Source organism: Barbatula barbatula (genome assembly GCF_947034865.1).
Source record: "Barbatula barbatula genome assembly, chromosome: 21".
Classification (NCBI taxonomy): Eukaryota; Metazoa; Chordata; class Actinopteri; order Cypriniformes; family Nemacheilidae; genus Barbatula; species Barbatula barbatula.
Window position 1 is genome coordinate 15,418,970 of NC_136784.1, and position 24,723 is coordinate 15,443,692.

The window sequence follows — 24,723 nt, forward strand, 5'->3', positions numbered from 1 at the left end:
AGTTATTTACATTTAGTCATGTAGCGGACGCTTAACCCAAAGCGGTTTACGTAGAGTTCACATTGTTATTTAGTCTCAAATCGTAATACTTTATATTTTGCAACAAAAAATGTGGTTAAATAATGATCTTCTATTGCCCCCTAATAACTGTTCATATTAAATCAATTAAAATGATAACACGAGTTAAACGTTTTCACGGCTTGAAAGGGATGCCAGATTCATTCATTATAATTGTTATAACAGGGAAAACAATATGCAGATTAGGCGATTTTTGAGCTCCTCCTGGACCAAAACAGCTGGCAAGAGCGAGCAGACACGTTGAGATGTGTGTACAGCGGAAGCTTTATGATGCATTGAACTGACTGCGATTTGTGCTGATGGTAAACAGCCGCTAGCCGCGAAGCTAACGGTTCAGCCCGCTTTATTCTGCGCCGTCAGCTCGCGCGTCCGCTCCGTTAGCTTCACCCTCGTTCGCCGGTTATGCAGCGCTTTGTCGTCGGATCGGCTAAATATGCTTTTATAGGCATGGCGAACATTTAAGCGCTTAAATATTGTTACAAATAAGTGCACGACGGGTCATTCTCAAGGCCACGGATGGAACCGGGGCGGCAGCGTGAGAACCCCCCCGGATCCGGGGAAGCCGAGTCAGGGGAGTGGAGGGAAGAGACCACCGGGGTGCAGGCTACAGAGAGAGGCGCGACCCCGAAAAACAGAAGCGGGGATGGAGGAAACGAAGCTATGAAGAACACGCAGGAGAGCAGCGAAACGGCAGTGAAAGAAAAGGATGAGTATGAGGAAGAGCAATACGAGGAAGAGCTGGACCCCAGGATCCAGGTATTAAAATCCGAACTCCCAATAAGGTCTGACAGGCGCATCCGTGTTTAGTGTGAAACAGGACACGTGTGATCTGTAACTAAATGTGTAGTAGTCTGGTATTGAATAGTGTGTTTATGGCAATGTTCCTTCCCTGTTTTGCGTTGGTCAGGAGGAGCTGGAGCACTTGAATCAGGCCAGTGATCAGATCAACAGACTGGAACTGCAGCTGGATGTGAGTAATGTGTTTGACATCATGGCCATGACTCAAAACGTAAGGCCCTTGACAGCCGGTCTTATAGACGTCCAACTCAACATGCAACACTACATTTTGAGACACAACTACACAAAGAAAGCTTTCAAAGTTTTACGAAAACGATGTCAGGCTCTTGCCTGTGCTTTTTAGTGGTTTAACCAAATGTATTTGTTAATGACGATTGCTTCACGTGTGCTCGAAACATGACACACTATGTGAAAGTCAATTAAAAGATTTTTGAGATCTCTTGAGCTCTGGTCTGCCCACTTTGTGTATATTCTTCATTTCAACTGGACATGCGTGCTTTTGCTGTGTTTTTATGCCACAGTCTGATTGAATACTCGATTCTGATTGGTTGGAAGGTGTGCATTAAAAAAGTGGAATACACGGGTAGTTCTAGTGAGTTTGATCAACATTTGAGTGGACTGATTGTCATTTTCACCTGTCTGAAAAAAATGACACTGTAAACCACAATAACTATTACAACTTGGCAAATGGCCACGTATAAGCGGGATAATCCACGGCCAGCTGTGCATTAATGGTTTCAAGAGTGGTTCTTGGCCTCCACGTCGTGCGTTAGAATTCTTTTCATGCATGGCTAGCGATGGATTATCCCTATTCTGTCATATTTCTCGTCCTGATTTCATCCTAGATGTATATGACTTTCTTTTTTCAGTTAGTCTCAAAAGTATAAATATAGCTATGCGTTGTTCTATAGTCCTGTTTGTCCGTTCATTCATCATAAAAGTAATCCAAACAGGCCCGGTACTAGGCTGGATCCAATGGGGTGAGCCATTACATATTCTGGTTGGGTAGATATAAAGTCAATGTTCATTGTAAGTTTATTTGTAATTTTCCTGTGATTAAATTGGCAGTTATTTAATACAAATAAGCATTTAGTAATTATTTAATTTTGAATTATTTTAATTGTCAGTCTTTTGAGGTGCCCAAGAAAACAACTCTGGGGGGGCATGTGCCCCCCTAGACCCGGCCCTAAATCCAAATGACTCCAGTTGGTTAATAAATGTCTTGCGAGCAAAACAATGTTTTTTGAGTGTTTTTAATTGTGCACTCCTTTATAAATAAATTGTTTGAGAAAACAATTATTATTTTGAGTTCTTGGCCACTATTGACTACCATTGTAGGAAAACATTTATTTGTTCTGTTGAACACAAAATATTTTTTTTTGAAGAATGTGGGAAAGCAAACTGTTCTGGGGCACTTTTGATTACCATTTTTCCTATCCTACTATGGTAGCTAATGGTGCCAAGAACTGCTTGGTTACAAGCATTTTATAATGTAGTTTTGTTTATATTTCCATACTCATTACGCTTTATGTTGAATTGTATGTCTAACACTCATTCAGGAGGCGAGATCAAGCTACAGGAGGATTCTGACAGACTCTGCACGGAAACTCAACGCTCAGGGCTCTCAACTGGGAGCCTGCATCGAGAAAGCCAGGCCATACTATGAAGCCCGTCGACTGGCTAAAGAGGTGCGTGTTTGTGTGTTAGAGAGCAGATGAAGACGGTGTTACATTTTTGAATGTCACATCTTTAATTTTTGTGTTCGCTGACTAATTTCCAGTTTCTCATTATTGTGAAATATCCTTCCACTGACCAGAAGGCATTTTTGAGCACAGTGGTCATCACGGTTAAAGAGCGAGTGTGTTAATGTGATTAACCCCTGGTCACACAAGATGCGATTTGCACATCACTTTTCATTAGCACGTTTTGCAGCCAATTTCGAATATGTAATTGAAGCGATGAAAATCGTTTAGCCCAGAGTAATTGAAAGCAATTGAACCAACGTCGAATTGAAACTTTGACTTGGTCATCAGCCCGTCCCGTGAAGACTGTAAATATGTTTGCGTGTGGATGAGCAGACCAGCATGAACAGTGACCCAAGTGTCCTTCCTAATTTTGTCTTGGCAGGCACTCAGAAATTGTCACTAGTATCGATAACAATACTGTTTCTTATAAATATATTGTTATGATGCAGTTGTTATGCTTATTAGCACTTTGACTTTCATTGATGTTGTTTTTCCTGTTAACATTTAGAAAGGAGATTGTGGGAGGCCGTAGGCGGAACCTCAAAATACTGTTTGTGAAAACAAAATGCCAAAACTGCATTTTTAACATCTGCTGATGTCTTTACATTTGTTTAGTTTTGTATTAACAGTACTTTTTCTCTGCTTATTTCGCTCTAATATGCTGGTGTTGAAAACTGACCTACCCCTAAATAATTCTATTGTTTGCTTTCCATTTTAAAGTACTTACCTCTTAAATTCCAATTCGGTTTGCAAAGAAAGCTTTACTTAAAGGTATAGTCCATGCAAAAATATAAATTCAGTCAAAACCTGTATATGACTTGATCTTCTGTGGGACACACAAGTGTTTTTGTGTCCATACAATGAATGTCAATAGGGGCCAATCTTGTTTGGTTACCAACGTTCTACATAATATCATCTTTTGTGTTCTGCAGAAAAAGAAAGTCATACAGGTTGGGAATGATGAAAGAATTCCTTTAACATGTTTCGGTTGATTTTCGTGAATAGTGTCTGTTTGTTCAGACATTGGAGATAGAAGTAAGTCAGAAAAAGAAACCAAAAGGACTTTTAAAAACCGTAAAACCTGTAACGTATGTTTACTACATGCATCTGAAACTGGGTTGCTAAAACATTTACAGATTTTATTAGCTTCCGAAATGTCGCTGCTAAACCTGCCCACGTAACCCCACAAACATCCTAAGCAGTTATTTTGCCCCTCCAAAGACATCTGCATAAATCTTTATCAAAGTCAGACATCATGCAGCCTGGCGCTGCCATATTTCCAGCAGGTTATCCCAGTGAAATACAGCCAAGGTCCCGACTGTATCGATCGCTCCCGGTGTTCTGATCTGCGCTAAGCAATTTTCGCTGACAGCAGGTCAGCCGTTTGGAGCTAAATGGTTGCTTAGATCCAACCCTGCTTGCAATATGATTGGCTGTCAGCTTCATTATCCTCACCTCCTATTGTTTGAACTGTATACACATCAATATAACGTTTTACTACACAAATAATAATGTCACATAATCATGCCACACCCTTCAGCTGTCGTTGTAATGCGTAAATATGACCTCACGTAGAGCTAGGAAAGATTTGCCGCCCGCTCCACGTTTATTTCTCTTTCTAAGGTCAATGCCGCTTCACCCGATTGGTCCGGTGTTTACAGAAGCGAGTGATTGATTGCTGTATATGAAATATGATGGATGACCTCACCTACAGGCTCAACAGGAGACCCAGAAGGCGGCGCTGAGGTACGAGCGAGCCGTCTCCATGCACACGGCTGCCAGGGAGATGGTTTATGTAGCTGAGCAAGGTTTATTGGCTGACAGGAACACATTGGATCCTACCTGGCAGGAGATGCTAAACCACGCCACGGCCAAGGTATGTGACTCAGCATCACTCTCGGCCGAATGAGATAATTACAGCCACGGGCACCAGCAAAATTCTTTTTCAAAATCAATCCTTTCTTGTCACAAATGACAGATCTTACGTGTTAAATCTTAATTCGGCTTCAAATGTTCGCAGCAGGTTAATGTGGATTGTGATGCCACCGTGCTTTGATTGTCACAGTCGGGGGGAATCAATAACGCTGATGAAGGCACGCCAACACTTAAAGGTCAAGGTTACACGTCTTCATTTATATTTTATTCAAGCCCTTCCGGTTAAATTACTGAGCGTTTTTGCAACAAGTTTTTGTTTTCTGAAGTGTTGTCTCTGAAGCAGTCGATATCAATGCCAGTTAAAATATCCTGTTTTGGAACAACGGTACAAACTAATATGCTGCTTTATCAGAAACGTGATTTGCATATTTGTTAATAGCATGAAAATAAAAGTAAATAGAAAAGGTTTTCTCAGTTACGTTAAAGTCATCATGAAATTGAAATTGACAACTCTTATTCAACTCTATTATATAGAATATCATTGTGTTTTTGATGAATCGCTTTTCATTATGAACCCTTGAAACAACCTCTCTTCACTTCCTGTCGTGAGTAATGGCACGAAGTTGGGGCTATCGGAGACTATCGCAGCGATTAGCAATTAGCGTTCGACAATGTACTTGATAAACAAAATCATGTCAACAAACACTTTTTTCTTATTTCAGAAGTCAGTTCGCTCGGATATATGCGACGATATAAAAAAGAAGACACTCCCTACTTCTGTTTCTTGCCGACTTTTTGAATAAATAATAATACATAATAAAAAAAGATAAATAAAAAAATTGAATAAAAGTAAACGGCATTCAGACATTATATTTACATTTATATGTATGCATTGTGCAGATGCGTTCATCCAAAATGACAATGTATTCAGTAGTTGATTTTATTAGTTTTATGTTCCCTGAGGATGCTCGCAAAATACTCAAAACAATTGTACAGTTTTTTTAATAACGGAGTTATCAAACGCACCGATACAGACAAAATACGAAAACAAGTCCCAAACTCATGAAGGATCCATAAATCAATGTGAATATATTTCGTTGAATTGTTATTTGTTTCACGTTTGAATGTCTTCAGGTGAATGAAGCTGAAGAGGAGCGCTTGAGGAGCGAGAGGGAGCACCAGCGCGTCACTCAGCTCTGTCAGGAGGCGGAAGCGCGTGTGCAGACCCTGCAAAAAGCTCTCAAGAGGGTCATTATCAAGTCCAAGCCTTACTTCGAGCTCAAGGCTCAGTTCAACCACATTTTAGAGGTACGCATCTGAGACTGACCTCTGTCTTGAACATCTTCAAGACTTCTGACTATATTGATTTATGTTTTTCAGCAAATACAATGCGGTAATGCCTGCTTTTGGATGATTTAGTGGATTCAATTCCTTAGGAATGCAAATAGAATTTTAAAGATTAAGATTTAAATTAGTATTTTCAAGATTATTCATAATAAATGAGTGTACCAGTGTAGAAAGTGGCTTCACATTATGTAAGCCTGTAGGTAAAACAAACAAAAAGCCTCAAAACCGTACAATATTATCTGGATTGAACACAAAACTCACGTATTGTCAGGTGACCTAATCTGGATGTTTAGCCGATGTCAGTTAGGGGCATAAATCGAGGATAAATCTTTGAAAGGATCTTTCCAAATCATTGTCTTTTTTTCCCTCATTGCTCAATGTTTCTCTGTCCTCGTGTGTAAATAAGTTAAGCCGTTCTGCCCACTTTTGAGCTCTGCAAATATTTCGACTGCTGTACACACACTATAACAAAATCTCTACCAGTTACATAGTATTTACTAATATGAGCTCTGTGGAGGCTAAAACCAAAGGTGGTGTTCAGTCTATGACCCTCTCGATGTGACTTTATATTGAAATGTGCTTATCATCGCGCAGGAGCACAAGTCCAAAGTCGTCCAGTTGGAGGAACGGGTGGCAAAGGTGAAGACCCGATATTCTGTCGCCCTCCGCAACCTCGAGCAAATCAGCGAGCAGATCCACGCACAACGGGGCCGCATCCATGCCACCAGAGAGCGCAACAGAATCCGTGGGGGGCGGAGCTCTCCCATCGGGGCGGAGTCCGAAGGTGTTATCCAGGCAGGGGCGTATGGGGGTGTGGTGGCCAATCCATTAATGGATAACGATTGGGCAGATCAAGAGAAGACCAGGCAGTGGGTGGAGAAACACAGGGAGGCAGGGTGGGGCCAGAGAGAGCGGCAAGAGAGGGCGGGGTCAGACTCCATGTCCGTCATCAGCCTGCAGACCATCGCCTCCGACTTGGAAAAGTTCGATTCTGTGGAGCACCTGGGCGACCTGAGTGACGTCGGCAGTATTATAGGAGAGGAGAGAGATGCGGAGAGCGAGAGAGGGTTTAAGGCCGAAGATAGAAAGATGGTAACAAGAGAGGCTGCGAACATCTCGAGGCAGGACAGAGGCAGTGACGCAGAGAAAGAAGCCTCAGGAACAGACAGACAACAGAGGGATAAAGAGAGAGAGAGCTTTTTGAAGCAGCACCACAGAAGTGTTAGTTTGTGAGAAAACAAAGAGAAATTAGAGTCGTTTGGTAATCCACCCCAGTCCTGGAGAGCTAAACCTTGCCTGCGGGCCTCAACGCGAGCCCCTCGACTGACTACAAATCAAACAGACCTTCAACAACAACAGTTACTTTAAGGTGAAGTGTGTAATTTCTGCCCAACGAGATATAGAACGGCCAAACACTCCCGCCATCTGAAAGCCCCGCCTCATGCCATTGGTTGCGCCAATTTCGCTTCGTCAGACTGTTAAACGCCAAAATGTTTACACTTACAATTCAAATCAAGGTGGAAGATCTCAGATTTGTGTATTTAGCATCGAAGAAATTACACACTTCCTCCCTAACGCCATAGTTACTGCTGCTTTAAGAGTCACAGATGGTGACTTAGATTCCCAAGGGATTTTGAATTAATTTTGAGATGTAAGCAATAGAGTAATCAAGAGTTTATTAATAACGTTACACTGATTGACGCGGCGTTATTGTAATACTGCACTGTTGCAGAGGGGTCCGAATGTTCTCTGCAAATGAATGAATAACAATGAGACGTGGGGGGTGGGGTTCAGTCGGTCAGCTGTGAATTATAGTTCTCGCTCTCTGATCTCTGTGCTATCAGCTCGGTCGAGCTGGTTAAAAAAAAGATTTTATGAAAGGAAACTAAAACCCTCAAAGCTGCTTTTAAGAGATCTAGTGCATTAAGAATTTCTTCTGTGGTGTACTTGTGAAACCTGCTTATGTGCGTGAATTCAGAGCCATTCGGAGTTACTGGCATTTCTTTCTTGTAGTACTAATAATGTGAATGATTCCCACCCTCAGATTCCGTCAGCTGGATATCTGGAATAATGTTTTGGTTTACATATAGACTGTAAAATATGGGTTTTCTTGTGAAGTGTTTACCATATGACATCATTAGTAATATTATTTTTGAATGGGTGTTTTCACACTTGGTCAATTTCAGGTGTCTGAGAGCTAATATGTAATGCTCAAAACATCAATATTGGACATTTTTAAGCAAATCAAATTGAGGTGATTTGGGGACATGAACTAACCTTTTTTTTACGCATGCTTTGTGAATACAAATGTATAAAGTCAATGATGGCACACGGTTATAAGCCTCTGAATCAAATACACAAAATAAGAGCAATGTCATCGTTTTATGTGAAAACGAGAGCTTGTGGGAATAACTAGGTTGCCTTTTAATGTTGTGTCAAAGTAAAGAAATGAACAGTTCCACATTTGGCAGACACTTTGTCCAAAGCAAACATTCAAGGTATTCGTTTTGTGTGATCCCTGGGATTCAAACCCACAGCTTTTTCACTGTTAAAGGTCCAATGTGTAGTTTTTTGGAAGATAGAAATGCAATATAATATAAATAACTATGTGTTATATAAGACCTTATATAAAGCTGCATTATATTTTAATTACCTCAGAATGAACTATTTCTATGTACACACACCGCGGGTCCCCTTACATGGAATTCACCATGTTGTTTCTACAGTAGCCCTAAACGGACAAACTGCTCTACAGAACGTGTTTCGTAAATACGTTATCTCATTCGACAAAGAAGCAAAACGTGACGACTTAGTTGTGTGTCAGCCACAGAAGCGCTTTGAAAGGAAGGGGTGGAGTGAATCGTTGGTTGTAATTCACAACCTCACCGCTAGATGCTGCTAAATTTCATACATTGGGCCTTTAACCCAATGCGTATTGTTTCTAATAATATGAGAGAATAATATTATATCGTATTGGTCTAGGTTACAAGGAACTCAGTTGGTAACACAAGTGTGAAAACACCCAATGATATTCTTTAGCTGTACATGAATCGTCCGGGTATGAGTTAATGAGGCTTTTGTCTCATCTGAGAAATGTTTACAAGTGTGTCTATCCTGCTGGATTTGTAAAATAACACGTAAAAACATTGAGAAACTGAATGATACTGAAGTGTGCGCTATGATATTTTGTTTTGCACATATACCGTACGCTATAGATTCATGTGAAATGCAAGCTGTTTGAACAAACCGTGCTTTTGGCAGTACAGTATTGCTTCCAAGTTTACATCATGCTCTCCTTTGCCAGTTTTTTTATTGTTTTCGCTTTGTTTACCACAAACTATGTGAATTCATCTTGTATTCACCGTCCCCTCTTCTGTACAGATTTCCTCATAGTAAATAGAAGATGCTCTATAGAGTTATTCCAGTATGCTGCTGTTCCATGCATTAGGTCACATGAAATCTATGTATATACTAGCTGATGTATGATAAATACAAATAACCCTTACGTGACTGATAAGGTATTCTTTAAATGTTAATTTATTGCACAGTTAGAGATATTAAAACTTGAATTTACCAACCGTGCTTGTTTCTGTGTGTTTTGTCTTTTAAACAGTGTTAGTACTGTTTGTCTGTGGGCCTTTGCATGACTGATGTGTCAAAACCTAAAATAAGTGTATAACTATTCTGGAACACAAAATATGTTTTAAGAAATGTCTCAGTGGTTTCATGAAATGGGGGTCAATTGTGTGCGATTATTAAACTTCTTAGAAATTTCTTATTTTGTGTTCTGCAGAACAAAGAACGTCATACCGGTTTGCAACGATATGATTTTTTTCATGTTAAGGGAAACCATGCCTTTAAAGCTAGTTTTATACAGGCTAGCAATAGCAAGCTTTGAAACAACAGTACACAACGCTCAACGTTACAATAAAGATCGTAAAGCACTTATTTCATGTGTTATGTGTGTAACTTAAAGTGTTTTTGTGAGCTTGTTTATCTATGAGCAGGGTGCATTAATACACACTGTAAAACCCGACTTGTGTATAAGTAAACAAAAAAGCATTGTGAACTCGTCTCAATGTATATGAGTTTACAATACTTTTATTTATAAAAAACGACCGTAACTTGTCGGGTTTTACCTCACACATAACTTTTAAAATCTTCATACACTTGCAGACTTTTTGAAAGTTTCAAGTAGAAACGCACTAACTGATCAATTCTGCAGACTTTTTGCAACAAGTCCAGACTGAAAATCTGAGCAAAAGTCTTGTAGTGTATTATAGCCTTAAGTTGCCAGTCAAGAAGGACATCCTATCATTGCATTCTGTCCAAATATTTTATGGTCCTGAGACACGAAAGAGATGAATTTATATTTTAGTATTTCAACCACTTTAAGTATTTACATTTTTGTCATTTAGTAGACTCTTTTATCCAAAGCGACTTACAAAGAGTTCAGGGAGCAATGAGCAATATGTCATAAAAAAGCAAAAGTATTGATTCCTATCAGCACGTGAAGACATCTTCAACAAGTACAAGAAAACTGCAAAACAACTTTTTGTATAATTTTTTTTTATATAAACACAAATAGTTTCAGAAGAGTTTAACACAACACCCTGACTTGTTTTAAGAAGATACAAAGACTCCTTTGTTTAACAAGTGCGCACTTAAGTGTAACACTTCAGATTAGAGGTTTGTTAAAATCTTAAATGCGAGCAATAGCGCTCTAATAGTACTACTGGCTTTAGCAAACACTAATAATTACCAGCTTCATTCCGAGTGTCTAAACAGCTTTCTAATTGTTTGTTATTAACAAAGATGCCAAATTGCCCAGTTTCTCGGTTGCTTTGAGCTGAATGTCAGCCTCATTTGACTGGGTTTAAGAGATCAGCAGGGCACTCCGGCTACCCGAAATCAATCAGATGATGTGTTGGGATCCAGGACGTCTGTAATGAAAAGAGAATGAGGGGAAGATTATCCTCCGTCTTTGGCATTTAATTATTTAGTCACGCTATACATTTCTGGGATAAGTACTCGTGAAAACTTCCCACTTGGGAGATGAAGAAGGTGCATGATGGGTCATTGTTATGTAAAAGAGAGATAATTGTTATGGCTAAAGGGGGGATGAATGTCGTTTTGAGGAGAAAGTAGGTGAGAGTCATTTTTCTGTGGCTTTAGAGATGGTGAAAGAGAAAGCAGAAATGATGACAGGTGGGAACATTTGCAGTTTCATCTTTCAGACGTTGAAATTTCTCACTGTACTTTCTGACTCACCCATTCCATTGCCGGCATACCTGAGGGGTAACAGATAAAACATGTTTTTGTTATTGTTTATTTTGATTACAGATGAGAGCGAGGCATGCTTCTTCACGAAAGTCATTGATTTTTAAACAAGTCACGTATCGTTTCTTTCAACACTTCATGTTTATGTTTATGTGTCATATTATAACTTGGGAAAGTGTTTGGAGCCGAGGGATACAGTAGTTTAGGAATTTTACCCCGTCACAATTTCTTTTCGTTTCTGGTAGAATGTTCACTACAGTTTTAACCACCTTACAGTTCGTGACACTTTATAGTCATGCATGGGGATTCCTTCATAAAGGTTTAACGTGAACTATTACATGTCACACTGTCAATTGCCCCGGTACACATCCCAGAACAACTGAGTTTGTTCTGGGATAAGAACCCAAGTCTCTGTGCAGATGAAACGTATCCCAGATGGGTTACTTGTGATCTCACTGATCTTAACTGTCTCTGAACAACCTTGAAATGGATTGACCAGTTGAGGGCTTTGTTCTGAACGGAGGAAAAAGAAAAGTGTGAGATTAAGACTGACGAAAATAGATGGGTGGAATTGATCCAGAAATAGGAAGAGGCAGATAAGTCATCCCTCTGTTCTCTGTAGCAGTTGGCCTTGTTAGGGAAGATTTATTTGAAGTCTGGGTTTTAAAGGAATGACCCAGACAGAATTCATAAGTTCGAAGAATAAGATTTGTTTAGATACTTTTAAAAATACTGCAGTGGTCAAGTTTTTATTTTTATCTATTGATCTCTCGCTCTCTGTCTGTCTGTCTATTTATCCGTCTGTCTATCTATCCCTCTTGTCTGTTCATATGCCTGTCCGTCTTAATGTCTGTCTGTCTTTCTATTTTTCTATCTGTCTGTCTGTGTTTCTGTCTATCTGTCTCCATCCATCTGTCATCTGCCTATCCATCTGTTTGTCTGTCTGTCTGTCTGAGTATCCGTCCGTCTGTGTGTTTGTCTAACTGTCTTTCTATTGTTTATATGTCTCTATCTGTCGATCTGCCGATTTGTTTGTTTTCGTCTGTCTGTCTGTCATCTATCATATATCTGTCTTAGTCCATCCAATCCATTTGGTATCTTCATGTCCATACTGCAAACAGGATCCAGGATGATTCCTCTCTGATAATGTATTGCTTCCAAAACGCCTAAAATACTAAAGCAAACGATTTCCTCACATTAATAGAGATATTTACTCAACGTTGCTTGAACTTACATTTACATTTATTCATTTAGCAGACGCTTTTATCCAAAGCGACTTACAAGTAGTTTTACACAGTGGCACATTACTGCAGAGCAATCAGGGGTAAGGTGCCTTGCTCAAGGGCCCTTCAGTCATGACCTGTTGGCACTGAGATTAGAACCGGCAACATTCTGATCACAAGCCCAACTCTCTAACCATTAGGCCACAGCTGACAAGTGGGTTTATAAAATGAATGCTAATAGGCCTACTGGTGTGTAGAAATATCCTTTACAGCACCCTTTGTGTCCCCCACAGTGAGACTATTGCTTATGCTTATTATTACTATTGCTTATTGCCTCCAAAGCATGGAGTGTTATAAATGTAAATGAGAACTCGTTCCGCAGAGAAACATTTGGAGCGGTTCATAATGAAATGCTACCTATCTTTCTGTACTCTTCTGTTTGTGCTCAACAAGAGCATTTCATTGTAATGATGTATGTATGAGTAATTACTGCAACCCACTTCACACCGTCCAATCTCCCCGTAGGCTAATAGAAGAGCGCTGAATTTATGCTCAGAAGAGTTTGTGAGTAATCTATAGAGACAATGAGATTTGACATTGGCAATGGATTGGCTTTACTTACGACTGCCTGTTTGGGTGCTGCGGCGGTATAGTTGTAAACATGCAAATTGCACGCCATTTCTTCCCGACCAAATCAAAAAGTTTTAAAGGTCATTATTGACTTTGGGGGGAAGAGACTGCTGAGGTGTTGACATCCTAATGGACTAGGTCTATAATTAAATGTTTGCTTGCGCCCTCACTCACATGATAAATGCTGCTCTCATCGAATATTGAGATATCATTTTCAACCAGCGTGACTCATCCTCTCAGCTTCCACTGCCAAGAACACAGCCACAGGATTTAGATCTGTGTTCTCACAGAGGTGTGCTTCTATTCCCAGTCTGGAAACAAGACAGTCAGGCTGCGTTTCCTGAAGGAAATACTAGTGTTCAGAGGACGGCGAGAAGAAGAGAGCTAAAGATTTTGGTTTGTTTAGGTTTTAGGGTTTGGTTCTGCATGAATAAGATGCAGCCTTAGAGTCGCTTTCCTGTCTTGTTTTCTGTAAGCCTCGCAATAAATCGATATGTGATGTGGCTTTTATGCCGCCTTTGCAGATGCACGAAGGAAAACACCAGTTAGAATACGGTATGGAAATAAATGCAAGATACACAGACCAATTTGGTATGCGATAACGTTGGTTTAGTTTTGAATTTCATTTATTTTTAATTGTATTCATATAAATCATACGAAAAATTATTCCTATTGCTCAGTTGGTAGATCATCGCATTACCAACACATATGGCATGGGGCTCAATACCGATTGAGGGAATACAGATAATAAATAAAATAATTAGTTTGACCCTTTGTGATGTTTGGATATATGAACCCATGCAGCATTGTCTATGTCACTTGTAATTCTAATACATTAAACATCTGTAAAGTATTTTACATTCAACTTTTTTTGTGAAAATTAGCTGGGTAACATAAAAGTGAACACCACACAAGGGTTAAAAGCGCTGTAAGTCACTTTGAAAAGAAGTGAGCCAATTTCATAAATGCAAAACGTACAATACAAATTCTAAAACGAAATAAAATAAAACAAAAGTTTTTTTCTGTTCAATTCTGTAAAAGTACAGTTTTTACGTAAGTACAGACCTTTCTTTTAGTACATGTGTAGTACTTTAGTACTTTAGGTTAAGAACAAACCAACAATAGTTTAAGGCCCCTCGATAGCACTGCGATAATAAAAGCTCTGAGTCCAGGAAATGACAATACAGTTGCACCAGTGCATTGTCTCCCACAAAAGATGCTCCAGTCGAAACAGAATTAATATAATACAGTGACAGAATGCCTACATACATCAAAGTGACAGTACACGAGAAGAGGGGAACTGGGAAGCACGGCTTTCCATTGGCTGCTCTCTGTAAGGCATCAGCTCTGTGCAGGGAGGAGGTCTGCACTATTTATCTGGGATATGAACGAACCATCTGTCTTTCCATCAGCCAATGAGCTATCTAATCTGCACTCTATTCCACACTACAGACTGCAGATTAGAGAGAGAGAGAGAGAGAGAGAGAGAGAGAGGAGCTCTGCCCTCTGACGTCGAGAGTGAGAGAGGGACAGGATAGAGAGAGGGAGGTTTCGCGATATGTCGTCGTTGTCTGTGTGTAGCTGCCGTGTTTCTTTTTGCCGATATTACATCATTTAACCATTCAAAGAAAAGTGGCACTTTGTTTTTTTAATAGCTCCGAGTAGTTTCACAGCGACCCTCTCACGAACCCTTTAATTCTCATCGACATTCGGTTTTTACTGTATTTCTCCTGCAAGTCTTTAAGGCGACGGAATGACGGCAAGTGCGCTGGCGTCTTGTATTCGTGAGTACGATTTGCGATTGTCCGACGTTTGTAAACAATAGTGCGTAAACCTCCGCGTCCGACTCGACGTGAAATCGCTTCTTTTTTCGCGTACGCTTTATGGTGTTTGTTGTCAGCCTCTGTAATCGAGCAATACACACAGGCTATAAGCACAACTGTATATTTCCTTGCTTGCTTTAATCATTCGACTGTTACTCATTTATCCGAACATCAAAAGCAATCGTTTGGTGAGATCCGTCTTGCACATGTCGAATCGCGACGCACGCAATATTAATCGTACAAGAGCAATTTCACGACACTTGACAGTCGAAGTTTATTCCGAAGCTGTGCGTATTAAACGGCCATAAGCACCTGCGTGTGAGCAATTTAAATACATATACCTGTGGTCTTACGAGCAACCCCCCCCCCCCTTTACACGGGCGCGCACGCACGCACACATATACACACGTTGGCTGTATCAAGAATCCCTCAAGGAGCATCTCCACGGACCATCCAAAGACGCAGTAAGTAATACAACACTACATCTGGAAATGTTTCGTTGTGTTGGTACCCATCTGGGCATTTCAATGAATGTGCTAGTTTTGTCAATTATCTGGCTACTGTGCCTAAAACACCGTCTCGGATAACGCAGTACACACATTACACGACGTTATTTAACGGGAAATGAAAGGGTCAAAGTGAAACGAAGTGCGTTTGAAGCGCACGAGCCACCACACCGGTCGCTGTCCGCGGTGCTGAAACACGCGAGCGATGCACAGCGGTGTTTTTTTACTGTAGTTGCGGGTCCTAGAGGCCCCCCAATACTGCACGTTTTGGATGTTAGCATTATTTAACCCACCTGATTCGTTCAAATCAGTGCCATGAGATTAAAATGGGTGTGTCAAATATGGGACACCTCCAAAATGTGCAAGAGGGGTTGGAGAGCACTGGTATGCTGTAGATGGGCAGATGAAGCGACAGGAGAAAGTAGAGGGATTTTGATCGTTGAGTTGGTTATATATGTTTTGAGCAGTTATATTCTACATTCAATCAGTTTGATGTACAGTTATCACTCTGGACATATATGAAACAGTAATATTCTACATGTAGAGCTGTTTTGTACACTGCTAAAATAGTTGTATGCTATTTTTACCCCATTCAAGAAGGGAATCATCATGATTGATCATCTTTCCATATCATCGAACATATACAATCTATACAGTCTATAAAAAGTTATCATATTCCTTGGTTTCCATATAATGATCATAAAGACCCCCGTGAGATATCCTCATACCATAATTGGGGTTTCTTTACATCATTTGGCTTTTCTAAACCTGTAGCTATCTGGATGTTTTCTAAACCTGTAGCTGTCTGTATGGCCTGTCCATCAAAACCACTACCAGGTTTTGTCTCTCACCCATATTTATTACTGTTGGTGTGTTTGCCTCACAAAGTCTTTAACAAGTCGCTGCCCTGCTGTAAATTTGTGTCCTGCGAGGTGTTGCTCATGTGAGGCTAACAAGTAAAAATGATTTAAGCCACACTTGCGTGGCATTTAACTGCCCTTTGCTGTCTGCCTCTGAACAGCGAGCGCCACCTCGTAGCGACTATATTCCATCTCGCCGATGCGTTTTTTGCGCATGTTTGGCATGCCGATCGTATTTTCGAGATGTACTCCTTGACATTTCAAGTCATGTGGTAGTTTTTGTGACTGGTGCACCTGTAATTTAGGCAGCAATTATTAGAGTTGTGTTACTTTTCTCTTGTTGCTTTGAAGACTCACGTATCAGAGTGCTAACTGTCAGCTCTCTTTTATAGCTGACACATACTGAAAATTGGCAATCAACCCGGCGTGACTCACCTTTGCAGCTGTATTTCAAATTGTGATTTTGTTTCTTCGGCGTTAAATCAATATTTTAAATCTATACCAAACCTTCATCATGCATATATGTGGATTTGTAAAATGTATTTTCTTGCATTTGTTATTTTGAGGGTATATCTTGAGATGAGGCGGTGTTTGTCTCCGTGCAGGTGTGCAGTCTGGAAACATAAATGGGGTTAATTGGCATTTCCGTAGCGTACTGCTTATGTGTTCATCAGCGAAATAAAGCCTCCGGAGGGCAGAGAGTGAGTTAATGAACTCTCTTCATTAGAGGAATGATGAATAATAAAGTTTTTATCATATCCATGTGGATCTGTGAACGGAACACAATATTAAGCCGTGTAGATAAAAAGACTGTACTGGAATAAATGATGATTGATTTAGGATACATGCAGATATTAAACAGCAGACAGGGTGCACGCAGAATGCTTAAATTGTACAATCGATTTAAACAAGCAGATCCAGCGCAAAATGTTAATTACTTGTTTGAAGTGTCCACAATGTATTCGACCTCTGTTCAAACATTTTTGTTTGGATTCAGGTAGTTTGTGAATGGGATCATGGCCTCGAACAATGTACACACATTAGTACCTACCGCTGCAGTCAATGTGAGTCGTCTCTTGCGACTTGTTTTTATTTTCATAATGTGACATATTTCTGGGTAAAGCAAGACTTGGAAATATATATATATATTACCTGGATTGTTTATTGAATGGGAAATAGTTTGAAACGCTAAGTGTGTTAAACATCGCCGCTGCCTCAGATATCCAAATTCACAGTTTTTTCTGGAAATGGAAAAACACTGTTCTTTTTAAAATGATGAAATACTGTGTTGTCAAAGTGGACAAGCACTTTTTAATACTTTGTATTGGTTAGATACCCAGTTACAAACTGGTGACTAAGGGTGACTAATAATAATGATTGATGGCAAAAAATAGAAATAACAGAATATGGAGAGACATGGTTTCAAAAGGACAGTGGATGACTTCTGCTTCGCCCCATGCCGTCATAATGATGTCAGCCAAACCAGAAAACCTTGTTTAGAATAATGTTTACCACATATTTGTTCATTATACGACCTTAATATAGTCATAAAGAAATAAAGTAGTGTCAGTTTTTATTTCATCTTGACTTCAACCGCCCTTTTTCCGCTCCGACACACTTCCTCGACTTTACTCCTGAACTGACAGCTTTCCTTGCATAAACTCCAGCGTTGTTATCACTTTTTGAGAGTCAGTGCTCTTGACTTCCACGCACATTTATAGTGCGAGTGAGTGGCCGGCTCCTGCAGGAGAAGCATGCTGCGCTGACTGACAGGAAGGATGACTGAGGGAGGACGTTACGGGAGGACATCCGCCCTGCGTGACTGCTGACTCAAGCCGGGCGAAGAAAGGCTGAAATAACTTCACAGATCAAGAGCCACTTTGACTAACATGGCCAATACAGCGGCGAGGAAAGCCCTGCTGATGGACAGACTAATTGACTCGTTCCTCACCTATTTGGTTTGAGTTTTGTTGCCGTCGCGGGCTCCTCGGAGAACGCGTACAAATTGCTGGAGGGAGGCTGACAGATTGAACTGCATTACGGCTTGGCGTGTTCAGCCGGCAGGTAAATGCACTTCCTTGAGTGGCATGCGAGGTCAGAGAACCCGGGAGGATAAGGTACAGGCGGTGGCGTGATGAGTTCTACACCTAAACATAGACTCTTTCAGCCACTCCGACTCGCTGACATAGACTCTCACGAGGAGCCCGGTGATACCTCATCTTGATGTGTTTCCTCGCACCTATTTCCCCGTCTAGTTCTCCCCTCTGTCTCAGTCAGATTCCGTGATGTCTTAAAGTTTGCATCTGTTCACATTCCAAACTGTTACATTGATAAGTCGCCCACCGCCTGATGCAATCCGAGCACAAAAATGGCAAACGCTGACTTAAATCTCCAGTTCCAATGCGATTGGTCCTATGGAAAAGTATAGGCTGCTATACAAAATCTTTGAAAGAGGTTGGGTAAATGTGTCTACCAAAAGGCTTAAATAACCTTTTAGTAAGTAAACCAAACATCCACAAGAAGAACTATGTTTCACCCACAAGCAAAACTATTCATTTTGTTTTTCAATTTGTTACACCCGGAAGATAAAGTCTTAACAAATGCTTGTGGCGTACTGTAACAGGCACCCACTTTGTCTCCTCAGTGCTCTACAGGAGAATGTAGTTCAATCAGCCCATGCTGCTTTTGTTTTCCCGTGTTCGCTCACTCCTGGCTTGACGTTTGGAGTCTCAACACCTCCGATAAGATTCTAAACAGTTCTCTCTATCGCACAAGTGTTGAACCCGCCTGCCTCAGGGTTGGAGAAGCATCTTAACGCATCAATGGTTCTTTGAAATGAGGAGGGTCAACTTCGTAAGCCCCCATCTTAGCCTTTCCCTACGGTAATTTGTATCGGGAGCTCGACACGAACGCTATTTAGTTACTAATGTGATTCATATCTACATTCTAATCCTATCGCTCATCTACCACTTTCTCTATTTCTTCTGTCTTTATACCTCTCTGCCATTTCCTGTTCTTACTCTTCCCCAGACCTCATGTCTGCAATTTGTAGATAGCGACTGCGAAAAAGTCTTAGAGAATAGTGAAAATCTATTTCCATATGGCACATTGATTTTTTGCATTTAGTATGATGTACAATGTGAAGGTATAAAGGGAGCACTATTCGAGGAGTATATTCGATCAGACTTCTCCATCAAGACAGGCAAGCAGGCATGTGGGTTTTTGCCTTTCTTTTCTGAATTTGTGATTGAAAAACTGGAAAACGTAAACAATATGGAATGAATAGAAATAAGGACTCTTTAATGAAAAATTCAGAAATCAATAAGAAAGAAAAGCTTTGGTAGCAGAATTGATTGAGATCTATCAACAGTAATCATGGCTTGGACACGGTGTAGAGCGATGGATGTGTGCACAGGTCACAAAAAGCCATTTTGGCTCCAATTTGAGCATCCTCTGTGAGGGGAGATGAGGATGCTGTTACTGAACTGTCCCTCAGTGCTGAACTTTGGCTGTAGCTGTGTGACAGCGAGAGCCCATCAGTAGTATATCAAACACACTGCTGCTCCTTGGAATAGAAAAATATCAGAGCTAAATAATGTATATCAACAACAATAACAATAAAACTATTAATCTCTACATATTCTAAGAAATGTAAGTTTGAGTCATGCAAAACTTTCTTTTGAAAAAAAAAAGAAAATAAATCCCAAATCCAGCCATTGAGGTAAATTAACCCAGATTGTTTATATTTGACACAATAATGGGGTGTAACGACCCAGCACATTTTGAATTGCAACCCAGCGGTTGATTCGTTCCTGTTTGACTCAACACTGGGTTGAAAATGACCCAGTGTATGTCCGAATATGACAATACTCTCATAATGTTCTCACCCTCACCAGTGTGGTAAGTGTAAAACGTCGAATTGCAATGGTTCTCGTGTGTCCGCCCGTGACTAGTTGTCAGATGCAAGAACAACATGCCACCATGTCTGAACTTACTGTATTGTTATGTATTGTGCAATAGGTATTAAACTTTTCAAACAACTTATAAACTTAAAAAATATGATTTATTTACCCCACAAACGTGTTGCTTTATTAAGCCTTCCTTACCAGTATTTAAAAAAAGGTAGGCGTTGGGTCAATAGGGGACAACCTAACTGCTGGGTTAAATGAACTAAAAAGTGTTTATATTTAACCCAACAAAGAGTTAAAACAACCCAGCAACCCAGGTTCATTATAAAGAATACTTGAATAAAAAAAAACATTTTTTATTCCGACGCTTTTTTTTATTTAGTAGAACCCCCCCCAAAGTCTTATTCTAGTCCATAGATATCTCAGATCCTTTTATGTAAATCTGTGAGATTTATCATCTCTTCTATCAAACTCCAGCTATCTGATCTCTCGGAAATACAACGGCACACCGCTCCCTCCTTTCTCCGACCCGAGTTATCACTCATTTCCACAGCACATGTGCCAACATTTAATACATTCTGTTAAAACTCGCACAAACCCGAAATAATAGGAATGAACAATAGTAATAGCAAACGGCAGTAATTAACTATTCACGTCGGCTGTCACTTGTTTAACGTCTTTCATTAGCATGCCTGGCCGCTGGGACGCGTACACCGCTGATGTGTTCTCTTATCAGGTCCTTACACAGGGACGCTAGCGTTTGTTCAGCATTATTCTTTCAAAATGGCTGATAATAGGCTTCAGTGTGTGTTTTGTGAAACTGCGGTCGTGATTAATGGCCGGCTGTTGCATTGGACGTCGGGTTGTGGGCAGGTTTTCTCCAACATTATGCTAACATTATGGTTTTGAAGCCTTAGATATGGGTGCGTTTTGTAAGGATAATGGTGTTTGTGTCCTAAGCCAGATTTGCAAGAGAGAGAGAAAGGGAGGGGAAAGACAGAGAGAGAGAGAGAGAGAGAGAGAGACAGAGCTGGCAGTCAACGATAAACCCAAGACCAGATGGAGATCAGAAGCAGCAGGAGAGACTTCAGAAATCTCTCTCTCTCTCTCTCTCTGTGTGTGTGTGTGTGTAAGAGGGAATAACTGACAGGTCTGGTAAAGCATAGACAAAAGAAACACAGACCAGGAACAGCACTGCTGACCACAGCACTTTGCTTTATAAGGCCTTTAATACCTAATGGCCACAGATTTACCAACCATAAACTTTGAGGATGTAGTTTGTGGCAGCACTCACATATTTTAGGTATATAGGCCCATATTTTAGTCTGAATGGACATACTATTCAGTTGTTCTAATAGTGACTGTGTGAGTGACAGAGCGGCTGTGAGAAAGAAAGACGTGACTAAGCTAATAAAACCACCACTGAACTCACCAGACACTGAGTTAAATAAAGATTGATTACCAAGGTTTAAGAGTTAAACAAAGCACTGCATATGTAAGCGTCGCTGCCAGTTTTCATTTATAGAAACAATAGAAATACGTTTTGACATTTCTATTTTATTAAAGAGCGTGATGAATGAAAAAAGTGAAAACCTGACAATAACATGTTGGGCAGACTGAATGTTAAGGTTACAGTAGGTTTTAATCGGGTCTATTACTGGGCTGGCTGGCCTGGGGGGCAGTGACATGTTCTGTCAGGTCAACATCGAGCATTCATTACAACATTCATTCTAGCAGCAATTGATAACTGTTTTACGAGGTGTCTAATTCGTATCAAAGTACGATATGAATCCTACCAAAACGAACGATGCCCCTCCCCTAACCTCACCAGATCGTACAAAATCATACGAATCAGCCACCTCGTGAAATATTTGAATTGCTTTTAGAAGTAATGTTATGCTCGATTCTGAGTTACGGGTTTCCCATGTGCACTTGATAGCTTTATGTGTCCTACCCCATCCTTGTGTTTCAATAGCATGTAAATCAGTTGCATTAGTACGTCGTTTCATGAGGCCTTTAATTCATTTGTATGGCTAATGCAAATCCCGGTTAACTAAGTCCAGATGTGCATCTATCTGTGACAGCAGCCTGCATGTTGTTTTAAACGTCTATTGGCTGGAATACACTACAAGACTTTTAAAATCTGAACAGATTTGTTTAAACAAAACATCATACACTTGCAGATTTCAGCGGATCAAATCTGCAGACTGGCACAGACTTGCTGCAATAGGTCCAGACTGAAAATCTGAGCAAAGGTCTTGTAGTGTATTTTAGCCTTAAAGGGGGTTTATTTGTGATGCTGCCCGCATTTGTTGCTCCCATCCAAACTCTCATTATCGGCCACTGGAGGCCTAATTTTACCCAGAATGCATTAGCCCCAGTTTGCTGTTTGCTTTGAGAGTGTATTTTCCCCTTAGCAATCAGTTCTGTTTGTTGGCTGGCGTTTGTGTGTACACGCATACGTGCGCATCTGTGTGTTTGTCTCCACGTGCCACCCCTTTCTCCAATCTGCACAACACTGCGCATTAAAGTGGCTCCCACTCCTCATTTTCAATGCTCACAATAGTCCTGATGGCATAGCTGTGATGTTTAAAGCTGACTGGAGCTGCCGCTTTCATACCTTTGTGGGCATGGCCGCGCTTTCCGCCGCAGACTTTTGAATACAGAGGTGCCTGCCCGAAGCCTTTCTCATCCTCCGGGGATTGGAGTTGAGGTAGAATCCATTCCAGGTGGCATTTTAAAGCCCAGCGGTGGAGCAGGAGTCTTCCTCACATCTGGCCTCAGGACTCTTAACTCCAGCAGGGGCTCTAACGGATTGCGGAGTTCCTTCAAAAGGCCTCGATGAAGGTCTTACCATCTGCTGGATAGAGAAGCAAAGGACGGATGCTTTTATTCAGACTGACCTGAGTAGATGAAGGACTGGAGGTTGAGTGTAAAAGAGCTGGAGCTTGTGGTGGTCTTGAGTGGTTTAAGATGCTTTAGCAGTGTTTAGCTGCCGACATGAAACCCCTCTGAACCATCTAAAGTGACCGGCCTAACCGACTTGGCGAGTATGGTCTAGATAAACACCTGGAAATGCAGAGCTTGATCTCTGCTGAGACCAGGTAACTTAAAACGCTCTGAGTACGGACCCCCGAGCCGAATGGTTATTTGTGGAAGTCGATGCAACATGACACTTGGCAATCTGAGATTCATAAATGTTTAAAGAGGTCGTATCATACATTTTTTATCACCGTATAGTTTTTTCCCTGAGGTCCACTTATATTTTTGTGAAATATTTTTACTGCGGCGAGAAACAGTCGTAATTTAGCTTTTCATGAGCGTTTTTTTCTCTCTCTGTAATGGCCCTTACAATTGAAGTGTGCTGTATTTTGTTCTACCTTTAAGAAACACTCTTTTATTTCCTTTAAGAAATCACAAACAGGTCTGCAAATAAAACCCAGGCTGCAAGTTTTTTGTTGAATTCAATAGACGCTAGAAACAATAAAACAGTTTGCAAATCAGAAATTTGGGCCTTTGGAAGTGCTTTGGAATAGAGAATAATAGATTTTATTAGTAAATGTGGCAGAAATCGCTCGTATTTTAAAACATATGAGTACACTTTACAATATCACACCTACAAATGTCCATTTAGCATTAGAGACAATACATTTTTGTGCAATTACATTCTCATTTATGATGATTATTCAAATCATTTTAAGTGACATACACAGATCAGTTTATCACTTTAACGCATTAAAACAGGAAGAATAAACATAATACAGTAGTCTACATTTCGATCCATTCTTCATTGAATTTCCCAGTTACATGATGGTTTTAAACAAACTATTGTGTCCATGATTAGACATACCACTGTATCAAGTTATTCGCGAATGTATATATATTTTTATTTTGTATATGTGCGCATAATCATTTACAGCGACATACCGAGAGTTCAGAGAGAAATAAAGCGATATGTCATGAAGGAGCAATAATACAAAAGGTGCTAATACCAAGTTACTAGTTTCTACAAAAGCGAGAACAAAACCTGTTTAGGGAAAGAGAGAGAGGGTTTTTTTTTTTCCTTTTTTCATTTGTATGTCAAGTATTCACAGAAGAGATGGGTTTAAGTAGTTTTCTGAATGTTGTGAGAGATGTGGTTGACCGGACCGCGTTTGGAAGAATGTTCCACCAGGAAGGAGTTATGAAGGAGAACGAGCGGTTGACTTATGAAACCAAAGGGTTCTTCTGGCAATCTAAACTCTAAAAAACCTTCATTTTTTAGAGTTTAGATTGAGTTTTATTTATGTTTAACTTGGTCGCGGACATTTCTCCTAAAATTGTCAACGAATTGAGACAATTGTTAAATACATTAAGATTATGGAGGTGTAAATTAAATGTAAATTTTGTAGGTAAAATATATATGGATATGAGTTAATGTAATGATCAATGTTTGAGATCATATTTAGATCTTCAATAATGTTGACTTGGCAAATCTGAGCTCGGTTTGTGACATTGTTGATCTATTCTGAATCTTTAATGGACACATTTGTGAGATTTCTGTGTATTTTTTCAGGAGAAATACAGTATCTGACATAAAGAAGACCTGAAGAGATGGTGTCACATCATCATTTTGTCAACACCCTTTTGTCATTCTGTATTTTTTTTCAG

The 24,723-nt window shown here is 40.2% G+C and overlaps 2 protein-coding genes across 2 annotated transcripts in view; both read left to right on the plus strand.

The window, feature by feature from the left end:
- The first annotated feature begins 172 nt into the window (after positions 1–172).
- sh3bp5lb (SH3-binding domain protein 5-like, b) lies at positions 173–9,413 on the plus strand. The gene is made up of 6 exons (XM_079484230.1): positions 173–834; positions 986–1,048; positions 2,436–2,564; positions 4,336–4,497; positions 5,631–5,804; positions 6,438–9,413. The coding sequence occupies exons 1-6, from the start codon at positions 595–597 to the stop codon at positions 7,074–7,076; spliced, it is 1,407 nt and encodes a 468-aa protein (XP_079340356.1). The 5' UTR covers positions 173–594; the 3' UTR covers positions 7,077–9,413.
- A 5,077-nt stretch (positions 9,414–14,490) lies between these two features.
- gabbr1b (gamma-aminobutyric acid (GABA) B receptor, 1b) overlaps positions 14,491–24,723 on the plus strand; it is a 93,967-nt gene continuing 83,734 nt past the window's right edge. The window contains exon 1 of the mRNA XM_079484079.1: positions 14,491–15,263. The gene's annotated coding sequence lies outside the window, so the exon portion shown is untranslated. The remainder of the gene's footprint in view (positions 15,264–24,723) is intronic.